This window comes from Bemisia tabaci, chromosome 7 (genome assembly GCF_918797505.1).
Source record: "Bemisia tabaci chromosome 7, PGI_BMITA_v3".
Taxonomy (NCBI): Eukaryota; Metazoa; Arthropoda; class Insecta; order Hemiptera; family Aleyrodidae; genus Bemisia; species Bemisia tabaci.
In genome coordinates, this window is record NC_092799.1 from 23,196,901 (window position 1) to 23,215,901 (window position 19,001).

General features: G+C 41.3%; 1 protein-coding gene across 2 annotated transcripts in view; it reads right to left on the reverse strand.

Moving 5' to 3' along the window:
• The window catches only part of LOC109032759 (excitatory amino acid transporter 2), a 63,511-nt gene extending 45,520 nt beyond the window's left edge, over window positions 1-17,991 (reverse strand). Inside the window, exon 1 of one of the 2 annotated variants that reach the window (XM_019045040.2) lies at window positions 17,771-17,991. Coding sequence is in view for 1 of the 2 variants with exons in the window: in XM_019045038.2 (XP_018900583.2) it covers window positions 12,338-12,373 (36 nt within the window). In the remaining variant the exon portion in view is untranslated. Of the gene's footprint in view, window positions 1-12,337; window positions 12,708-17,770 lie in introns of those variants that run through there. The other variant, XM_019045038.2, reaches the window with a different exon arrangement.
• Between the last annotated feature and the right edge of the window lie 1,010 nt (window positions 17,992-19,001).

Genomic DNA, 19,001 nt, shown 5'->3' on the forward strand with positions numbered 1-19,001 from the left:
ATTTGGCAACTCTCGAAAGTTCATACGACGTTCTTCCTTAACACGGCAGAAATCATGTCCGACCCACTGGAAAAAAAAACACATTAGATCGAGAGTTCAGACTCTTAAAAACATCGACAAGAAAAAATACTCTTGATTCAATCAGATTTAAGCTTAAATCAAGAACCAAGCCTCTTAATTTGAGCGGATTTCCTTTTGATTCAAGCTTAAATCTGCTTGAATCAAGAGTCCTTTTTCTTGTCAATGTTTTCAAGAGTCTGGACTCTAGATCCAATGTGTTTTTTTCAGGGCTGCCGATCCGATCACCCATTTTTCAGACCACGATTAACCACCGGATTGTTTTTTCCTCACCGATTACCCACCGGTTCCAATTTTACTCACACTTTACCCACCGACTCCAGCTTTACCCACTTTTACCCACCAGCTTCAACTTCACCCACGTTTACCCACCAGCTTCAACTTTACCCACCGATTACCCACCGACTACCCACTGTTCACCCACCGTTTACTGCCAAATTTGAATTTTCTTACGGTTATTTCGTCGGATTTTAATGAATAAGAAAAATACCCACAGATTACCCACCGTTGCCTGGATTACCCACAGATTACCCACCGTTGCCTGGATTACCCACGAATTACCCATTTCCACCGATTACCCACCGGAGTTCAAAATACTCACAAAATGGGTTATTGCTCACGGATCGGCAGCCCTGGTTTTTTTCAGTCTCGCGTTGACTTACTCCACTCCACTGTGCGTTGCCGCATCCGAACTTTCATCTAGTCCCGAAGTGAGGTAACAGGCCGTTTACTCTGATTGTGAGCTCCCGAGGAGCACTTAACCAAATAATCAGGCCTACGATCATGTGGAGAACGGAACCCGGCGCAACGCAACAAACGAGGCTCCGTCAAATCGCAGTGACGGACAGTAATATGATTGGTTTACGTAACCGAAAATAGGCCGCACCACGCTCATTTTCCGGCGCTCACTCGCAGAACACCTGACAGTTACAGGAATCTCTGTCCCCCTCCCTCTTCCCCTGTCAAAAGTTCTTGGGTTCTTGACAATGGTAGGATTCGGAATGCTGTCGTGCTAAAGAAAAACGCCTTATGAACCTTCGAGAGTTGCCATTTCCTTTGATAAAATGCTTATTTTTGAGGAAAGCTATGAATATTTTTCCTGAAATTTTCAGGAATTTTCGGTAAAATTTGCGAACAAACTCATCTGAAATACAGGGCCGGATTTACTTACTTGCCGCCCATGGACCGCCTGTATTTTGCCGCCCCCTTCTCATTCGTTTTGAAACATCGATAAAACCCATCACATGAACGTGCCAGCGGGGGAGGGGTGCATAAGACGCGTTGAACACATGTTTTGGGAATGCCCTGTCAACACTAGTAGCAAAAGTTAAGTTTCGTAAACCTATCTCTGTGTGGACAAGGCCTTTCATTCATAAGAAATGAACAAAAATTTGGTTTAATGATTTTAACTTCCGCCGCCGCGCCGCGCTGACCGCAGCGTGTTTGGCGCAATGCGTGAAGTATTCCGACAGTCTTGTAGGCGCTATGAGTTTCACGCCGACCGCTGCTGAACGCACTGTGTTTGGCGCAATGAGTGAAGTATCCACGCAGTCTTGTAGGCGCTATGCGCTTCACGCTAATCGCACTGTGTTTGCCGCAATGCGTGAAGTATTCGTGCAGTCTTGCAGGGGCTAATATGTGATTTATACCAATCGCCGCATAATATTTTCGGAGGTCCTCCTTTGAATCCTCTTTCAACTATCGGGTGTTCTCAATACTCTTCTCTCTTCACTTACGGAGGACCGAAAATCAATCTTGAACCAATTAAAAAATTTCATGAATCTGACACTGCTGACCACGAGCAGTGAAAAATTGCAACGCAATACGCTTGTGGTAATTTCACATTTCAAGAGACTCGTTAGTCTTGCGGGAGATATTCAATTAGTAAAGTGGTCACTTTAACAAATTAATTACACTCAATTATTCTATTGTGTGTGTTTTGCTCCATTACATGGGTATTAATCAAATTAATTAGTATTCACGTCTCACGTGATGGAGACATACATAGACTTAAGTGGGAGGTGAAGGTGGCTGCCTTGCTAAGGAAGAACACCTTACAAGCTTCCAGACGTTGCCAAATTTCCTTCGATAAAATATGAAATTTTTGGAAAACTAGTCCAATTTTTTTCCATCCAATTTTTTAATGACTTTTTTCCGCAATTTAATATAAAGTTTCTGAAAATTTCAAGGGAAATAGCCCTATGTAACTTTTCTCAGAATTAAGTCCCTTATCGGTGTCAATTTGGCAGTATTCGAATGTACATACAGCGTTTTTTCTATGAGCACTCCACCCATCTTTCCTCTCCCAGTTACCTGGATTTAATTCTCCTCACCACTGATTATATTTTATTGGAGAATGTTCCTCGAGAAATATCCTGTGTCTCGTGTTTCTCGCCGCCGCGATGTAACCTTGACTATTCCTCAGTCACGAGACTTCGACGGGACGTCTTAAGCCTTCGTTCCTTACTTCTTTCATAATCCTTAAATGCATCGTTCAATAAGTACAATTTGTTCAGATAAGCGTAGAATACACGATGGTATGGCCCAAGTCGTGATTCTGGAATGGTCATGGTTCGTAGCAGTGCACTTTTGCGCTGAGGAATAAGAGGTAAGATTCGTTGAATGTCGTCAAATTTCTTCCGAATAAATTCGTATTTCTAAACCAAATTCTTAATATTTTCCCCGCAAAATTCACTGAAATCAGTTATGGTTTTCTCCAGCTGACTTAAGTCACTTGATGCACGCTGGAAATAGATCGTTTTCGATACATCAAATAGGTGAGATTGTATCGATATCGATTGGTTCAACACGTAAACATAGCCTCAAAAGTCAATCGAGTAAGCTGAGGAAACGGAGGTTTTCTGATAGATTTTTGACTCTTTTGAGTACTAAATGGCATGTATCGCAAGGTGAAATAGTTAGGAATTTTCTCATTTTCAGCTTTTCCGACTGAAGTCCTGAAAATTTTGTTTGAGTTTATGTTCTATTGTTTTGAACCAAACGATACATCGAACCACTATCGAAAATTATCTATTTTCCAGATATTTTGAAAAACAATGTACAAGATATGAAATGAAGAATGATCCGTGTACCATAAAAATTGGTGTTGACAGACACGAATGGCTGGTTTGTAGGTATCATGATACCAACGAGTAGATGAAGCACACAAACTACCACCATACTACGAAATGCAGTTGGTGTAATGGATCAATTTAGTTGCATTAAAACCAAATGTAGTATGCTAGTATTGCTAGTGCATACGACCGATTTTCTTGGTGTGCACTGTGCAATACCAACTGGGTTAAATAGGTCAAAATGAACCGTGCTGTTAGCGCAGAACACCAACTTTTCTATCAGTGATCTCGAAGACACTGGATTAAAGTCTCTTTCCTCTGAGGAATTCGAAAAAAAAATCACAACTTTCTTAGAAAGATCGTATTTTATCGAGAGAAATTTGGCACTTCGATGCTGCAACGACGCGGTAATTTTTGATGATGCATGCTGCAGCTGAAAAATTAAATCTTTGACCTTGCCATATTTCTAATGGACCGAGGAAGCATGTTTGATTATTACTGTGGTTGACTGAATTCCTAAACACGACGACCGAACGTGGAGAGAATGCAAATGAAATGGCACACCGCTGACTTCAAACACCTCCGCCAGACAAATTGTTACACGCCCACATACACTAAGAACTATTTTTCATTGCTGCAATATTGGACGGATTCTGATTTCTAATTTTTCAGTTTCACGATCCGGACCGAATTAGGAGTGAGAGAGAGCGAGGATGTGAATTATTTTTGCAAAATTTTCTCCTCGCTAATTGTAACAAGCAGATATGAGACGCTGAATAGGTGTGATGCGGTTCTTTCAACTTTGCCAGAACGCAACGATACATAGTGGCTGTTGATTTATTGCACCTCATGCTTTGAACACTTAAAAGTGCATCTGAATGCACCAATTGCATCTGTAACACTATAGGTACACGCGTTTCCCTGGCGTATGCATCTGTTGGATAAATTTCCCTCCTTGGATTCAATTACTAATCCTTCGGAACTCATTTCATGGACGATCAAGCGTAATAATTGAAATCTGAAAATCTCACATCAACCGCCGCGCGCCGCACAGTGGATCGAGTCACTTTGAGAAGTCGAACATGAAATTTTTGACTAAAACTGCAAATTTTGATATTTATTTTGTCGTATTTTCAACCCTAAGGGGTGTTTATGCAAGACAATTTCACGAGGAAACCAATAGAACTACTTTTAGAACCTCAAAGTTTTGTATAAACGGAGATATAAGCGTTTAAAGTTTCCAAATTTTGTCCGACCCCCTCCTGTTGACTCGATCCATTGTGCGCTGTTCTGCGGCAACCTGAACGTATGAGATTCCTACCAATCGTAATAGTAGAACGAATATGCAACTATCTATATTTCACTTTATATTCCTTCCTCTCTTCCTCCTTCCTCCCGCGTCTCTTTTTTCTTTATTTCTATTGGTCAGAGGGACCCTCTCGATTTTTATTGCGGGACGTCTGGACTGCACAATCTCTTTCCAGTTTGCAAGAGGTTAATTTGGACTAGGTATATTTTGCCATAAGAAACAGCTATTTGTAGTTCATTTTCTCATTAGTTTCCTCATGCAGTTATATGCTTTCATGCATGAGCCGGAAATAGTAGTTCCCAACCGCAAAATGAAATTGAAGTACTGCAACAGCGAGAAGACCAGGGCCGGATTAACTTACTTGCCGCCCATGGGCCGCCTGTATTTTGCCGCCCCCTTCTCATTCGTTTTGAAATATATTAATATAAACCATCAAGTGAACGTGCCAGAGGGAGAGAGGCTTATAAGACGCGTTTACTCGTGTTGGTCACATTTTTTGCGAAAGCCCTGTCAACACTACTAGCAAAAGTTCACGGAACTTGGCGCAAAAATTAAGTTCCGTAAACCTATCTCTGTATGGACAAGGCCCTCCATTTATAAAATGCACGCATACTGTGTTTGACGCAATGCGTGAAGTATTCATGCAGTCTTGTAGGCGCTATGCGTTTTACGCTGCCCGCTGCTGACCGCAGCGACCGCACTGTCTTTGGCGCAATGCGTGAAGTATTCATGTAGTCTTGTAGGCGCTATTATGTGTTTCATGCGGACCGCCGCGCCGAGGGTTTCTCCTTTTCATCTCACGTTTGCTTCATCATTGCTCTCTGCCCCGCGCCGTTCCAGGCCAAATTCTGTGTTCGGTTTCTCTCTTAGTCTTAACTCGACTAATTGAAGGTGCTGTCAATTGTATCGCAGAAGGACGATAAAATTAAAGATATACTCTCAGGAAATGAGAGATTTTGTCACCTTTTCTCGTTCGTAATTTTTTTTTTTTTTTCTGAATCCGATTTTTCTTCATACCTACACATAAAAAAATAGCAAAATTTGCCGCCCCCTGAATTTGCCGCCATGGCCGCGGCCCATGTGGCCACCCCCTTAATCCGGCCCTGGAGAAGACGCGCCCGTTCTGGAGTCGTCACATTTGGACCACACTATACAAAAGGAAACGAGTATTTCTGGCTAATCTACAAAAGCACGTATCGGCAATGGAAAACTGGAGGCATATTAGCTGCTTCTGAAATGAGTCAAAAATAGTAGTCCCATTTGCAAAAAATGAGTCAGAAATTATTTTTGATCAGGGTTGTTTAATGTTTACGTTAATCCTGAGGAACCCTGCAAAAAGTATGAAACCGATGAACCGCAGTCAAAAAGTGGCTCTCTTTATAAAGGTACTCCAACCTGTATGCGATCTACTGCGCAATTCTGCCGTGCTAAGGAAGAACGCCGTATGAACATTCGAGAGATGCCAAATTTCCCTTGGTAAAACATATATTTTTGACGGCATTCATGGACATTTTTCTTTGATTTTTCCAGACATTTCAGATTAAATTGCGTACAAAATTGTCTGAAAATTTTGGAGGAAAATGTTCAAAAAATTTCCAGTAAATGTGGTTTCTATCGAAGAAAACTTGACAACGACTGAAGGCTTATACGGCGTTCTTCCTTAGCACGACAGAATTGCCGCGGAACCCGGAGGATTTGCCAAATGGGGAGTAGAGCGCTAAATCCTCCGCAAAAAAGTAAGTAACCTACAGCGTCCGCCGCACAAAGGATCGAGTCAATGTGAGAAGTTAGACAAAATTTGGAAACTGTAAGAGCTCATAACTCCGTTCATACAAAACTTTGAGCTTCTGAAAGTGGTTCCATTGGCTTCCTCGCAAAATTTTCTTCCTTAGGCACCCCTTAAAATTTAAAATATGACGTAATAAACATGAAAATCTGCAATTTCAGACAAACATTTCATGTCCGACACCCCTGATTGACTCGATCCACTACTGTGCGCCGTAGTGATACCCACTCCCACTATTGATCTGAGAATTGATGCCTGTCCAGTGCCCACTCTTATAAGGTCAATCTTGAGATGATGTCATGAATGAATACTCCTCGGAACTTCCCTCGCGCAGTTGAATGACGTCACTTACTCGCAGTATAAAAAGCTAATGTAAAATACAATAAGCCGATGGCTTCCGCCTTTAGAGCTTTCAGAAAAATACGGGTCGATCGAATTTTCCGATGCGGCGGGCTGATTTTTGAAATTGATAGACAAAGCTATAGACAGAGAAGACAAAAAGGATATGGAGGGATCCTATCGATGGAAGCAGGTATTTGCAATGAATAAACGAAGTAGGTAACCGACTAACTAACGACAACTCACGAGAGACCCTTTAATTAGTCCATTGGTTTGCCCCTTAGTTATAAGAACCACCCACATTCACCAATAGGATCGCTCCATATTCTTTATGTCTTCTTTGTCTATCGCATTGTCTATCAATTTCAACAATCCGCCCGCAGGTTAAAATGGATACGCAGACGCAGTACAAATAAAGAAAAGACGTTTTTGAAAATGTAAATTTGCGATTAAGAGAGAAAGAAAAGGTTGCACATTCTCAAAAACTGCGGTAGTGTGAAGAAAGAAATAAATTAAACTGCTTGACCCATCTAAATCGCTTTTACGGGGAGAGAAGAAAAAATAAAAAAAAGAAAATCGATTAAAAGGAGAGGGCCAGACGGCGGACATAACTTGGGGCCGATAATGGTCTCTGTAAGTGGATCCCAACCTCTCGTGTTGTGCCTAATGAACAGAATTAAAATGCAGCGACATATCTTGTGGGACCCGATCGGAATTTTGCATGGCCGAGGATGGGGTTGAAACTGCGCAGCATGGCATCAGTGATATACACTATCTGCAAGCGCCAAGAACTGAGGGCAGGGCCTGCATTTTTATGGTGGAGGTATGTATAAAAACATTGATTCGATTGATTACAATGCTTCCAAGTTTCTCCTTTATTTATAAACAACTAACATAAGACGAAAGTCCGCAAGACAACCTTACGTCCAAGCACTTTAAGTCCTTTAAGTCCTGTAGTTAACCTTAAGTCCTTAAGTTATCTGCAAGCGCCAAGAACTAAGGGCAGGGCCTGCATTTTTATGGTGGAGGTATGTAAAAAAACGTTGATTCGATTGATTACAATGCTTCCAAGTTTCTCCTTTATTTACAGACAACTAACATAAGACGAAAATCAGGAAGACAACCTTAAGTCCTTTAAGTCCTATAGCAGTTAAACTTAAGTCCTTAAGTTATCTGCAAGCGCCAAGAACTGAGGGCAGGGCCTGCATTTTTATGGTGGAGGTATGTATAAAAACATTGATTCGATTGATTACAATGCTTCCAAGTTTCTCCTTTATTTACAAACAACTAACATAAGACGAAAGTCAGCAAGACAACCTTAAGTCCAACAAACTTAAGACGAAAAGGAGGACGTCTTAAATAGTTCACGGTGAAGAAACTCTCCTCCCCCCCCCCCTTTCTACCTGAAATTTCCTCTTTCCTTGAGATTTCGATAGGTCTTTTGAAGACCTCGGTATAGAATTCAGTGCTAAATTTTATTGGAGATCGCCACTTTTCATGAGTTTTCATGAGTCTATATAACGTCGCTAAAATTCAGAAAAAAGACAATTCTCCCGAAAATTTGCCCGTGGCTAAAACTGGGGGACAAAAAGCAACCGAAGCTACGGCTCTAGCACCCGGAACATTCGACTTGTGAGCCCGGAACGGACGGTATGTCCACATAGCCCATACTTAACAATTTTTTTTCAGTGCACGCCATTGGGCAGAGTATTTAAATCACAACTAATTAATAATTTAAAAAGAAAGCCAACACCTTTTTTTTCTTTTTTTCTTTTTCTTTTTTTTAATGCTACGATTTCCTGAGACTCCTTGCACATGTATACCTCCTCCTTCATCCTTTTACAGCGTCTACATGGATTACATTTTGCAATAAGGAACCACTATTTCTGGCCCATTTTAGAAACAACTTACATGCAATTACTTTCCCTATGAAAATATGTGCTTTCATGGGAGAGCCAGAGATAGTGGTTCGGGTTCCTTATTGCGGAATGTAATCCACATGTGATAATGTGTTGGGAACATCAAGGTAGAAGAGGGACCCAATTTACGCCTATTTCCTATTTTTTGAAGAGGACAAAATGACGATGACCATCCGACGAGCGGTCACACGCTGTCACGCACCGGTATGCGACCCAGGAAGCTTCCCGGGTCGTCGGAGTAAAGTCACCGTTAAGTGACTGGTGCAAGGTAAACAAGTACGCGTCGTCGCACCGCAACGTAACGCGTTCTGACGTTGTCCCATAACAATGGGCTCGAGCAAGGTACTACGCAGGCGCCGCCGGCCGCACCGCGCGGCGCTCGGGATCACAATCTGGACCATCCGCATCCTCCTCAACTCGGTTCCGCGGTGGAGTCACCTCTGAGGTGTCACCCACCGAGGTGCCAGATCTACCGTTGTTATGGAAACGCGACCATGCCTGGATTTATATTGCAGGCAGCCGAGAACATTAAATGTAAGAGCTACTTGTCAGTGCCCTGGTAAAAATTGGCAGTAGAATATGTGTGTTCCAAAATACTATAGACCTAAAGCCGGCTGTACAATTTCTTATAGCCTTTTATAGCCGATGGCGATTAAGCAACAGCCAGACGATGAAGTTTATGCTAAACGTTACTAATTACGGATACTAGGACTTAGTTAGTTTTTGGACTACCGCTCTCTTTTTGTGCCGTAGTATCTTGATTTATTTTGCGAGGAAAGCTCCGTACTTTTGAAGGATACCTGTCATTCTTAATATGTTGGAGCGCCTTCAATTTCTTATGATACTGTGCAATACCTCTGGTGTGAAATAGTTGCTTCAGACGCCGTGGCACGCTGTGGTGCGGCGGGCGGGCAGCCAGCGCGAAACGCGCATTGGCGCCTACAAACCTAACAGTGATACCTCACGCATTGCGCAATGCGTGAAGTATCCCTGTTAGGTTTGTAGGCGCCAGTGCGACGCCGCTCCGCTTTGTGTTAGGCTCTAATATTTGATCTCGCGGAGTCAGCGTTTTTCAACTCATGATTCTGAAATGTTTGCACACTCTGTATGGATTATTCTCATTTTAATTGATGAAAAAAAAATGTGTTTTAAAGGAAAATATAATGTGCGTTTTGCAAACATTAAGGTAGTTCCGTAAAAAACTTAATGATTTCCAAAGCACACGAATTTCTACACAATTTCTTATAGCCTTTTATAGCCAATGGTGATCAAGTGTAAAGCCCGGCGATAGAAACTATAGCCCGACTGTATACTTTTTTATAGCTTCTTATAGCCCGGCTATATGACTTGCTCCGCTTTCTACAGCCAGCTATCCGATTTTCTATAGCCTTCTTTAGTCGGCTATAAGAACTCCTATGGTATTTTGAAACGCAGCTCCTATCGCTAATTTTTACCAGGATGGCGGCGCTTGGGTTGAAACTTTGGGGGACGACAAGAAAAATAAGAAAAACAAGACAACTAGAAACAAGAAGAAAATTGGAAAATTGGCCCTGATCTTGTTGGAAAAACAAGAGGGGGGGGGGGGGGGGCACGGAGGTTTCCTATAAGAGAAGGGGTAATGTTTCATAGGAAGATAATTCCAGTTTATGACACTGTGGAGGCCTAAAATACGGGCACCAATCAGAAATAGATTCACATTGGCTTAACTCTCAGTATGAAGGGACTTAAGAAATACCTATCTAAAGCCTGCTCCTAGAGAAAGTTCCTCTCCCACTTATGGACCTATCGGGGCACCATAAAATCCTGGAAACCCGCTTTGAACGTCCTCACGTGTGAACTGTGTCTTTTTTTATGTACGTGATCTTTATCATTGTACTTTCCAGCGGCGGCAACAATGGATCTCTTGCACGGGTGTAAACACTCCGCGGCGCTGCTGCAGTGATGTTCGACTCCAAGGTGAACCGGACTCGGACCGGAGTGTCGTGGAGGGAGGAATCCGAAGGCCTTCTGTGAAAGACACGCCTCGTCTATGAGTTCGTTTCGTGGTGCCCCGGCGCGGCGCTCCACCAGCGGCGGCGGCGGCGGCACCAACGCCTCCCTAAGATGCCCCCGACAGCCTCCGGCCGAAATCACGAACAATGGACCCCTCGTACTCGCCCCCACGTCGCACAGTAGAAATTTTTAGATACTTAAGGTCAAATTGCGCATAAAATTCTCTGAAAAATTTGGAGGAAAATACTGATAAGTTTCCCAGAAAATTCGAACTTTATTAACGGAAATGAGGAAACGGCTGAAAGCTCATACGACCTTCCTTAGCGTGGCAGTGCTCTCTTCAGTAAAACGACGCATAGTGGATCGAGTCGATCAGAGAGATCGGACATGGAATTTTGGACTAAAACTGCAAATTTTGATATTTATTTCGCCAAAATTTAAATTTTAAGGGGTGCCCTTATCAGAAATTTTCACGAGGAAACCAATGGAACCACTTCTAGGACCTCAAAATTCTGTATAAACGGAGTTATAAGCGTTTAAAGTTTCCAGATTTTGTCCGACCTCTCCCACTGACTTGATCCACTGTGCGTCGCACGGTGGATCGAGCCAATAGGAGAGGTCGGACAAAATTTGGAAACTTTTTATAACTCCGTTTATACACAACTTTGAGGCTATAAAAGTGGTTCAATTGGTTTTCTCGTGAAATTTTCTTCTAAACGCACCCCTTGAAATTTGAAATGTGACGAATTAAACATTAAAATTTGCAGTTTTAGTCGTAAATTTCATGTCCGACTGCTCTGATTGACTCGATCCACTATGCGTCGTTTTACTGAAGAGAGCACTGCCACGCTAAGGAAGACCGTATGAGCTTTCAGACCTTACCTCATTTCCGTCAATAAAGTTCGAAATTTCTGGGAAACTTATCAATATTTTCCTCCAAATTTTTTAGAGAATTTAACGCGCAATTTGATCTTAAGTATCTAAAAATTTTCCGGAAAATAACTCATAACTTTCCTCCAAAATTAATATTTTATGGAAGGAAATTTGGCAAGTATCGAATGTTCGTACAGCGTTTTTCTTTAAGTAGTGCGGCCAAGCAGTATGGTCCAAATTTTCAAAATCTATTTTCCTCTAAAAATCATTTGATCTAGTTTAAATGGACTGACTGATTCACCTAGAGTAGTGAAATTCGTCTGATCTTACTCTCTAATATGAAAGAATAAGAGTGTAATGCAAAATGATTAACGGCTGAGACGCGAAGCGCTTCGGGGGATTGGACCGCGAAGGTGTCAGGAGACGTACCCCCTAGTTTGTTTAAAAAAGAAGTCTACACGAGAGAAATCAGAACGTGCGCAAAAACTGACGTTAGGTCAGACAAAACAGTGATGAATGCAAATTAGCTCGCCATAAAGGTGCACCTAGGTACTACTGTCCTGAGTAGAATTATACCATTCTCTGCCATAAAATTTGTTTGTTGTGGGTTCAAAATGTGACCATACAAGCATGCAGAACGAAGCACGTACTGCCTTTATCTTGTTCTTCAAAAGGCAAAAAATGTGGGGGGGGGGGGGGGGAGTGGGGATGAATTTGAAAGTATTTTGAATTTGCAGCCCTGCCAGAGACTGATTCAATTATGTCTATTTCGACGATGAATCGATAAGAAATTAACAAAGAGTTTCTCGACATTCAGAAACCCTTGAAGAGATTAGATGCCAAAGTAGGGGGAATTAGGTGATTTAAGTGAGATGCAGTTGTTCTGGTTTTTTTTGACTCCATCCAACTCAACTAAATGAAAAATTGTATCAAATAAACCGAGCATGGGCTAGGGGGTTGACCTTACCTCAAACATCCACCATGAATTTTGGAAGAAAGGCATACTTTCATAGGAGACAAGACGTCTCTGAGGCACAACGAGAGAAAGGACTTTCACAAAAAATTATCGGATCAGTCGATCATCACTTTGGAATCAGATCGCGAAATTTTAAAATTACGTCTGCGGAGGAGAAATCAATAAGCTATTGAACTTCCTCTGACCTTAAAAACTTGAGCACTTATTCGCACACAAAAATGAGCCTCCCTGGCATGCAGATTAGATACCCCAAGAGTGTTTCTTCCCACCGAACAAGAAAAATTCTTCCTCAATTTTCTACGTTAACTTGAAATACCTGGCGCAATGCAATTATTGTGGTTGCCCGACATTCTCCGATAGTGCGCCCGAATCACTGACTGAGCGTAAGTTTCATATTCTGGAATTTGGGGCTGTCTCAAAAAAATGTTACGCAATAATTTTGATCTAATCGGATTAACGTTAATTACAGTGATGTTACAGTGCGGCTGAATTTGAGTTTATTCGTTGATAACGTTAAGGCAGGCACGAGATAAAACGGAAGCATATATCGTACAGAATGGGCGTGCTTTCTTTGTCAATGTGTCGTTGTGCGGCTCGTAAAATATTGATGAAATGCTCGATCAAAGGTCAACGTTGTTTTTTCGGGTGACCCATGGGATCGGAAACTGGGCTCTTATTTTTTAATTTTATAAGGCTCTGGAAAATTCTTTGACGTTCATAGATAATTTCCCCGTGAGACCTGTTTTTATTTTGAACTTTTTAACCTTATCCCAAGTCGTAGATGTTTAGAGGCTTGAAAAAATGTTTTTTCGCCTTTAAAGAAATGTCAAAAGAACAGCATTAGAAACTGACTAAAATTTTGAAAGTCATTATTGCCAATGGGGAAAAGGAGAGAAAAAAAGAGGGGAAAAGGAAGGAGGAGAGATGGAGAGAAAGATAAAAAGATGTACATAGATTTTAAGGGGAATTTATAAAAATATTTTCTCTGAAAACTGATCCAAAATTCTCAAAAAAAAAAAAAAAAAAAAAAAACAGTCAATAATGTTGGGTCACGTTTATTTTTTCTCTTTCGGAGATAAATCCCGCCTAATTGAATTATTGTAAATGTGAAGATACTTAGACGCAATCAAACAAACCTCCGCTCAGCTAGCCTATCCTTATTTGGGATCGGTATATTTTCAAATCGAGAACTCAGTACCATTCTTAAGCCATTCCAGGGCCGGATTAAGGGGGTGGCCACATGGGCCGCGGCCCATGGCGGCAAATCTAGAGGGTGGCAAATTTTCCAATTTTTTTAAATGTAGGTGTAAAAAAATATCGGATTTAGAAAAAAAATTACAAACGAGAAAAGGCGACAAAATCTCTCATTTCCAGAGAGTATAGTAATTTTTAATTTTGTCGTCTTTCAGTGATATAAAAGGCAGCACCTTTAAGTAGTCAAGTTTAGAGAGAAACCAAACACGCAATTTGGCCTAGAACGGCGCGGCGCAGAGAGCAATGACGACGAGGACTTGAGATGAAAAGGAGAAGCCCTCGGCGCGGCGATCGGCATGTAACACATATTAGCGCCTACAAGACTGCATGAATACTTCACGCATTGCGCCAAACACAATGCGGTCTGCACGGCGCGGCGCGGCGGCGGAAGTTAAAATCATTGAACCAAATTCATGTTTGTTCTTTCATAATTTTTTTGTTCATTTCTTATGAATGAAAGGCCTTGTCCACGCAGAGATAGGTTTACGAAACTTAACTTTTGCTACTAGTGTTGACAGAGCATTCCCAAAACATGTGTTCAACGCGTCTTATGCACCCCTCCCCCGCTGGCACGTTCACTTGATGGTTTTTATTGATGTTTCAATATACGAATGAGAAGGAGGCGGCAAAATACAGGCGGCCCATGGGCGGCAAGTAGGTAAATCCGGCCCTGAGCCGTTCATCCTCCTTTCAAAATATTCTTTCAAAAGTCTTACCTTTTACTATTTTGTCACATTGAATTCTCCATTTTTTTAAAATAAAATAAACTATCCGCGACACTGAGAGGCCACTAGAGGAGGAGAGAATTCTCAAAGCTATGATTCTCTTGCCAGAAAATTCCGCAATCCAACAAATGGCAAGTTGTCTCCCGCGCGCGCGTAATCCCCTTCAGAATTCGAGGTAGGCAAAAACAGCGCAGCTACGTTAAAATAGTTGCGCTAAATATTACGAAGGGTTCTCTAACGACCAGCTCCTATCAGCCTCCCAACGATCGCGACAGTTAGATGTATGCTAGCTGATCACCTTTGAAATGGTTTTGACTGTAATATTTGAATGAAGGATTCTGCCGAGGTGTAAAAAAGAAAATTAAAAAGTCAATTAAATGAATCGAATTCCGAACATTCAAAAAAATACAGTCAATGATGTCAATTCCAAAAATTAAGCATAGAAAAATTCAAATTATGATAAAACAAATGACATCCATCTCTTAGGTTCTTTTATAAAAATCTTTGACTTCTTCCAGATATTGACGGATGCACATGGTGCTAGTTGTGTCGAGCAAACTGAACCGAAATTATTTTAAAAACTTGATGCTTCATTCATTTATGAGTATTTCCTTGCATCGGGGATATACAAAAATGGTCGCTCTTACAGTCTCACAATGATCATAGGGGAGTTAAGGTCCGGGGAGCTCCCTAATCGTAATTACGGTGTTACTTTTGTGGTGGCAATTACTTATCGGTCTTAGTAACAAAATGTCGTCGCGGTCAACATCGTTACCACGACCGAAATAATTGATACCTACGACAAAAGAAACATTGTACCTAAGTACGACTAGGAAAATATGCAGAACCTAGAAGCCACTGTGGGTTTTTTAAGGGCAACTAGAGTCCCTTTATGCTGAGAGTCAAGACAACACCCCCTCATGGAGTTACAAACGGGAATAAAGATTACAGAAATTGAACGTTTTTTGTAATCTTTGATCGGCCCATTCTCGAATTCCTTTCTCCGTTCCTTCTCTCATTCCGTTTGTTCCTTGCCGAACCCGTAATTCCCTAGTCCATTCCAGATTGTAATCTTTGCAATCGGTGAAAATGTAATCTTTATTCCCGTTTGTGGCACTGTGAAGGCCTAAAATACGGGAACCAATCAGAAATGGATTTATATTGTCTTGACTCTCAGTATAAAGGGACTCTAAGAGCAACAATTCTTTTATTTTCCTGAATATCGGCAATCCCTCTTCATGCCTATTTTGTAGTAGGTAAAAAGTCGAGGAGTGAGTGATTTTTCTGAAGCTGATTGACAGGCTTCGATAAACCTAGTTATAGCCTCAAAAATTTAACAGTTTCACCTGATTAGTTGTAAGTATCATAAATATCGCTCCGAACTGGTTATATCAAGGCAAACTCTCCATCTCGAATGAACGAGAGTGAGTCTTATTCGCTCGGGCTCGACTTGTCTCACTTTCGCAATCTCCCTGGAATGGAGGCAGCGCGCCATTGAAACTAACTACATTACTTTTATGTAAAGATCTCGATTTCCTTAAACGACAGGTCAACGGTCGGAATCATACACACCCGATGCCCACCTCTTTCACCCGCGAAGTGCCTTGTCGTCCGATTATATTGAACTGTTTCTCATCTCTTATTTTCTGCGCGAATCGAAGAATCATAGATCGCAGAAAACAGTTGATTAAGACTAATATAATTGGTCCACATGGTTCATAAATAAAACCAACAAATGAGTTTTACTTCTAAATGCTAGGTAACTAACATGGTTTACGTCATTCATATAAATTAAACTACCAAATGCTATCGCGATTTATCCATGCCTCAGTTATCCGCGGTTCGCATTATCCGCGGTCAATTTAAGCACCTTCTATTCTCAATGCAAATTAATATCCCAAACCTCTATCAGAAATTTCTTCCACGAATGATGTTGACATACTTGGACCAAGAGGTAAAACTGTTTAATCTATTCTTAAAAAATAATTATATTCCTTCTTTAATACGTGACAGTAGGTGTTTACAAGATTCATGTCAAATGCGGTCTTTCCGATTTGATTTTGTAATGTTTCCTAGCCGCGCTTAATCATCGACGATTTTCGATTACCGACCGTGGTACCTGCGGCCTCCATCACCACGAATATAGGCTATAGACCATATTATACTGTGTTAATACTATTTATTGCATTCCGCCGCATTTTAAGAGGTGGGCTCCAGGCTCCTATCTTTGGCGGTTATCCACCCGGCGGTTAAAAGTTGTGAATGTTATATTTGAGGCAGAGGGCAAGGACCCTTCGGAGAAAACTCCAAAAATTGCTCATCGATGAAAAAACCAATTTTGGGTCAGAGGAATTTTTTTAGTGTATTTTATTGGAAACTCTTTTCAGAGCTCTCAATAACATTGGTTTCAGATTTCAAAATATAACTTTCACCTAAAATGATTTTTAAGTGTTCTAAAAATACGCATCTAAGGCTAAACGAAATGCGAGAAAACTATGATAAAGTTTTCTGGAATTCTCAGTTTTCCGCCTTCAAACATTGAATTGCTCCTTGAACTGTAGTAATGCAGGAAACTTCAGATAATTTTGGAGGGGCCAAGTCGAGAAAAACAAATTTTAAAGTTTTGATGTAGACCTTTGGGCGAATTCATTTTTTTCCAGTTCAAATCCATCGTCCGGAAATATTCAAAATTTTGTGGGGGGGGGGGGGGGGTTTCTTCCCTAGACCCGTAAAAATTAATTTTTGCCAATTTTTTTTTTAATGATTTGGATGCGACCTATGAAGTAAAATTTAGTGACTTTATTGTTTCAGTCTCGTCGAAAAGCGGTCTTGGGCCTTGTTGAACATTTGGAACATGTTTTGCAATTAAAAACTACAATTTCTGGCTCATCCGTAAAATCATATTTGCGCATAGGGGAACTAATCCTCCTCACATCGTGGAGGCAGTATATCCAAATCTACGTTAAAATGTACACAAAATTTGGTTAAGTTATATTACAGCTGAACTAAGCTTTAAAACATGTTTACATGTTTTATTTACATGTTATAGCTTTATTTTATGTTATGTTTTAAGCTTTTTTGTTATGTTTAGCTTTATTTACATGTATCTGTAAGTAAATATTGTACACTTTTCTTTCCTTGTGCAAATTAAAAAAAAAAAAGAAAGAAAGTAATGGCACATACGTTGTTTTCTTGACTGAGCCAGAGTTAGTATTTCAAAATCGCAAAATGTAGTCAATTTATGCTTTACTTTGCGCTATTCGAGTGTAAGGAGTTGTAGATAAAGTGTTACTTACTCAGATGCGGAAAAAGAAAGAAACTAATGGCACATACGTTGTTTTCTTGACTGAGCCAGAGTTAGTATTTCAAAATCGCAAAATGTAGTCAATTTATGCTTTACTTGCGCTATCCGAGTGTAAGGAGTCGTAGACAAAGTGTTACTTACTCAGATGTGGTCTCCTAAATGGGGTAACTTCCAAAACTGCACCCAAACAAATCACTCAAATTTGAACCGAAGTGCACTCCTGTCTCGCAGCGTGAACTTTCAGTCGGCGAAGGCCGCCGCGGAACTGACCACGCGAGTTTGTTTACGCGAAAGCTCGTGAGCTTGGAGCAACGCAACGCGGCGCGGCGGACACTTTCCATTCATCGACTGAAGGGCCCGCGATGGCCGGCGCCGAGCCGCGTGCTACAGGTGCGATGGACCACCCCGCCCGCCCCCAACCCGATCTGACCATCCGTCGCAGACGGCGCTAAACTCATTCATGATTGTTCCCGCCAAACCGATTCCGGCGGTGCGGCGGGCGACTGGCCAAAAGCCCGTCTCGAGCCGATTCGAACAAACATCTCTGCCGAAGAGAGCAGTAAATGCAAAAATGAAGTTTTGAGAAAACGGGCTTAGAAACTTCAGACCGGAAAATTTTATCGAAAGAGGCCTCCGTTCTTTGTCTAATTATTGTAATCTCCCGCAAAGTCAAAAAATGTCAAAGGTCACATTTCTAAGGCGCAATGATACAACTATTTGAACTCTCCGGAATGCGTGAGGTATCACGCCACATTTGAAGGCGTTTTCAAAACAGCCAAGTTCCGATACCCGGATTATTGTTTTGAATAGTTCATATTCTTTTGTTTTGTTCCGTAGCACTTGTTTATTTTTAATCCTCGTATAAAAACCACCCATTTGCTAAATACAATTCTAGCTGGAGCGCACTTCAGCCATGCATTCACCACTACAAAAATGTCAAAGGTCGTTGACAAGCCCGGCGTGTATGGAGGCTATTTCAATTGTAATCTTCCTTCACATTCCTAAGGCGCAATGATACAACTATTTGAACTCTCCGGAATGCGTGAGGTATCACGCCGCATTTGAAGGCGTTTTCAAAACAGCCAAGTTCCGATACCCGGATTATTGTTTTGAATAGTTCATATTCTTTTGTTTTGTTCCGTAGCACTTGTTTATTTTTAATCCTCGTATAAAAACTACCCATTTGCTAAACACAATGCTAGCTGGAGCGCACTTCAGCTATGCATTCACCACTGCAAAAATGTCAAAGGAAATCGACAAGCCCAGCGTGTATGGAAACCACGTTTTGAGAAAAACGCATTTAAAGTTTTGTTTTTGATGTACTGCGCAGACTTTTCTATGCAGGTACCCTGTTTTGGTGTTTTTGGGTGAC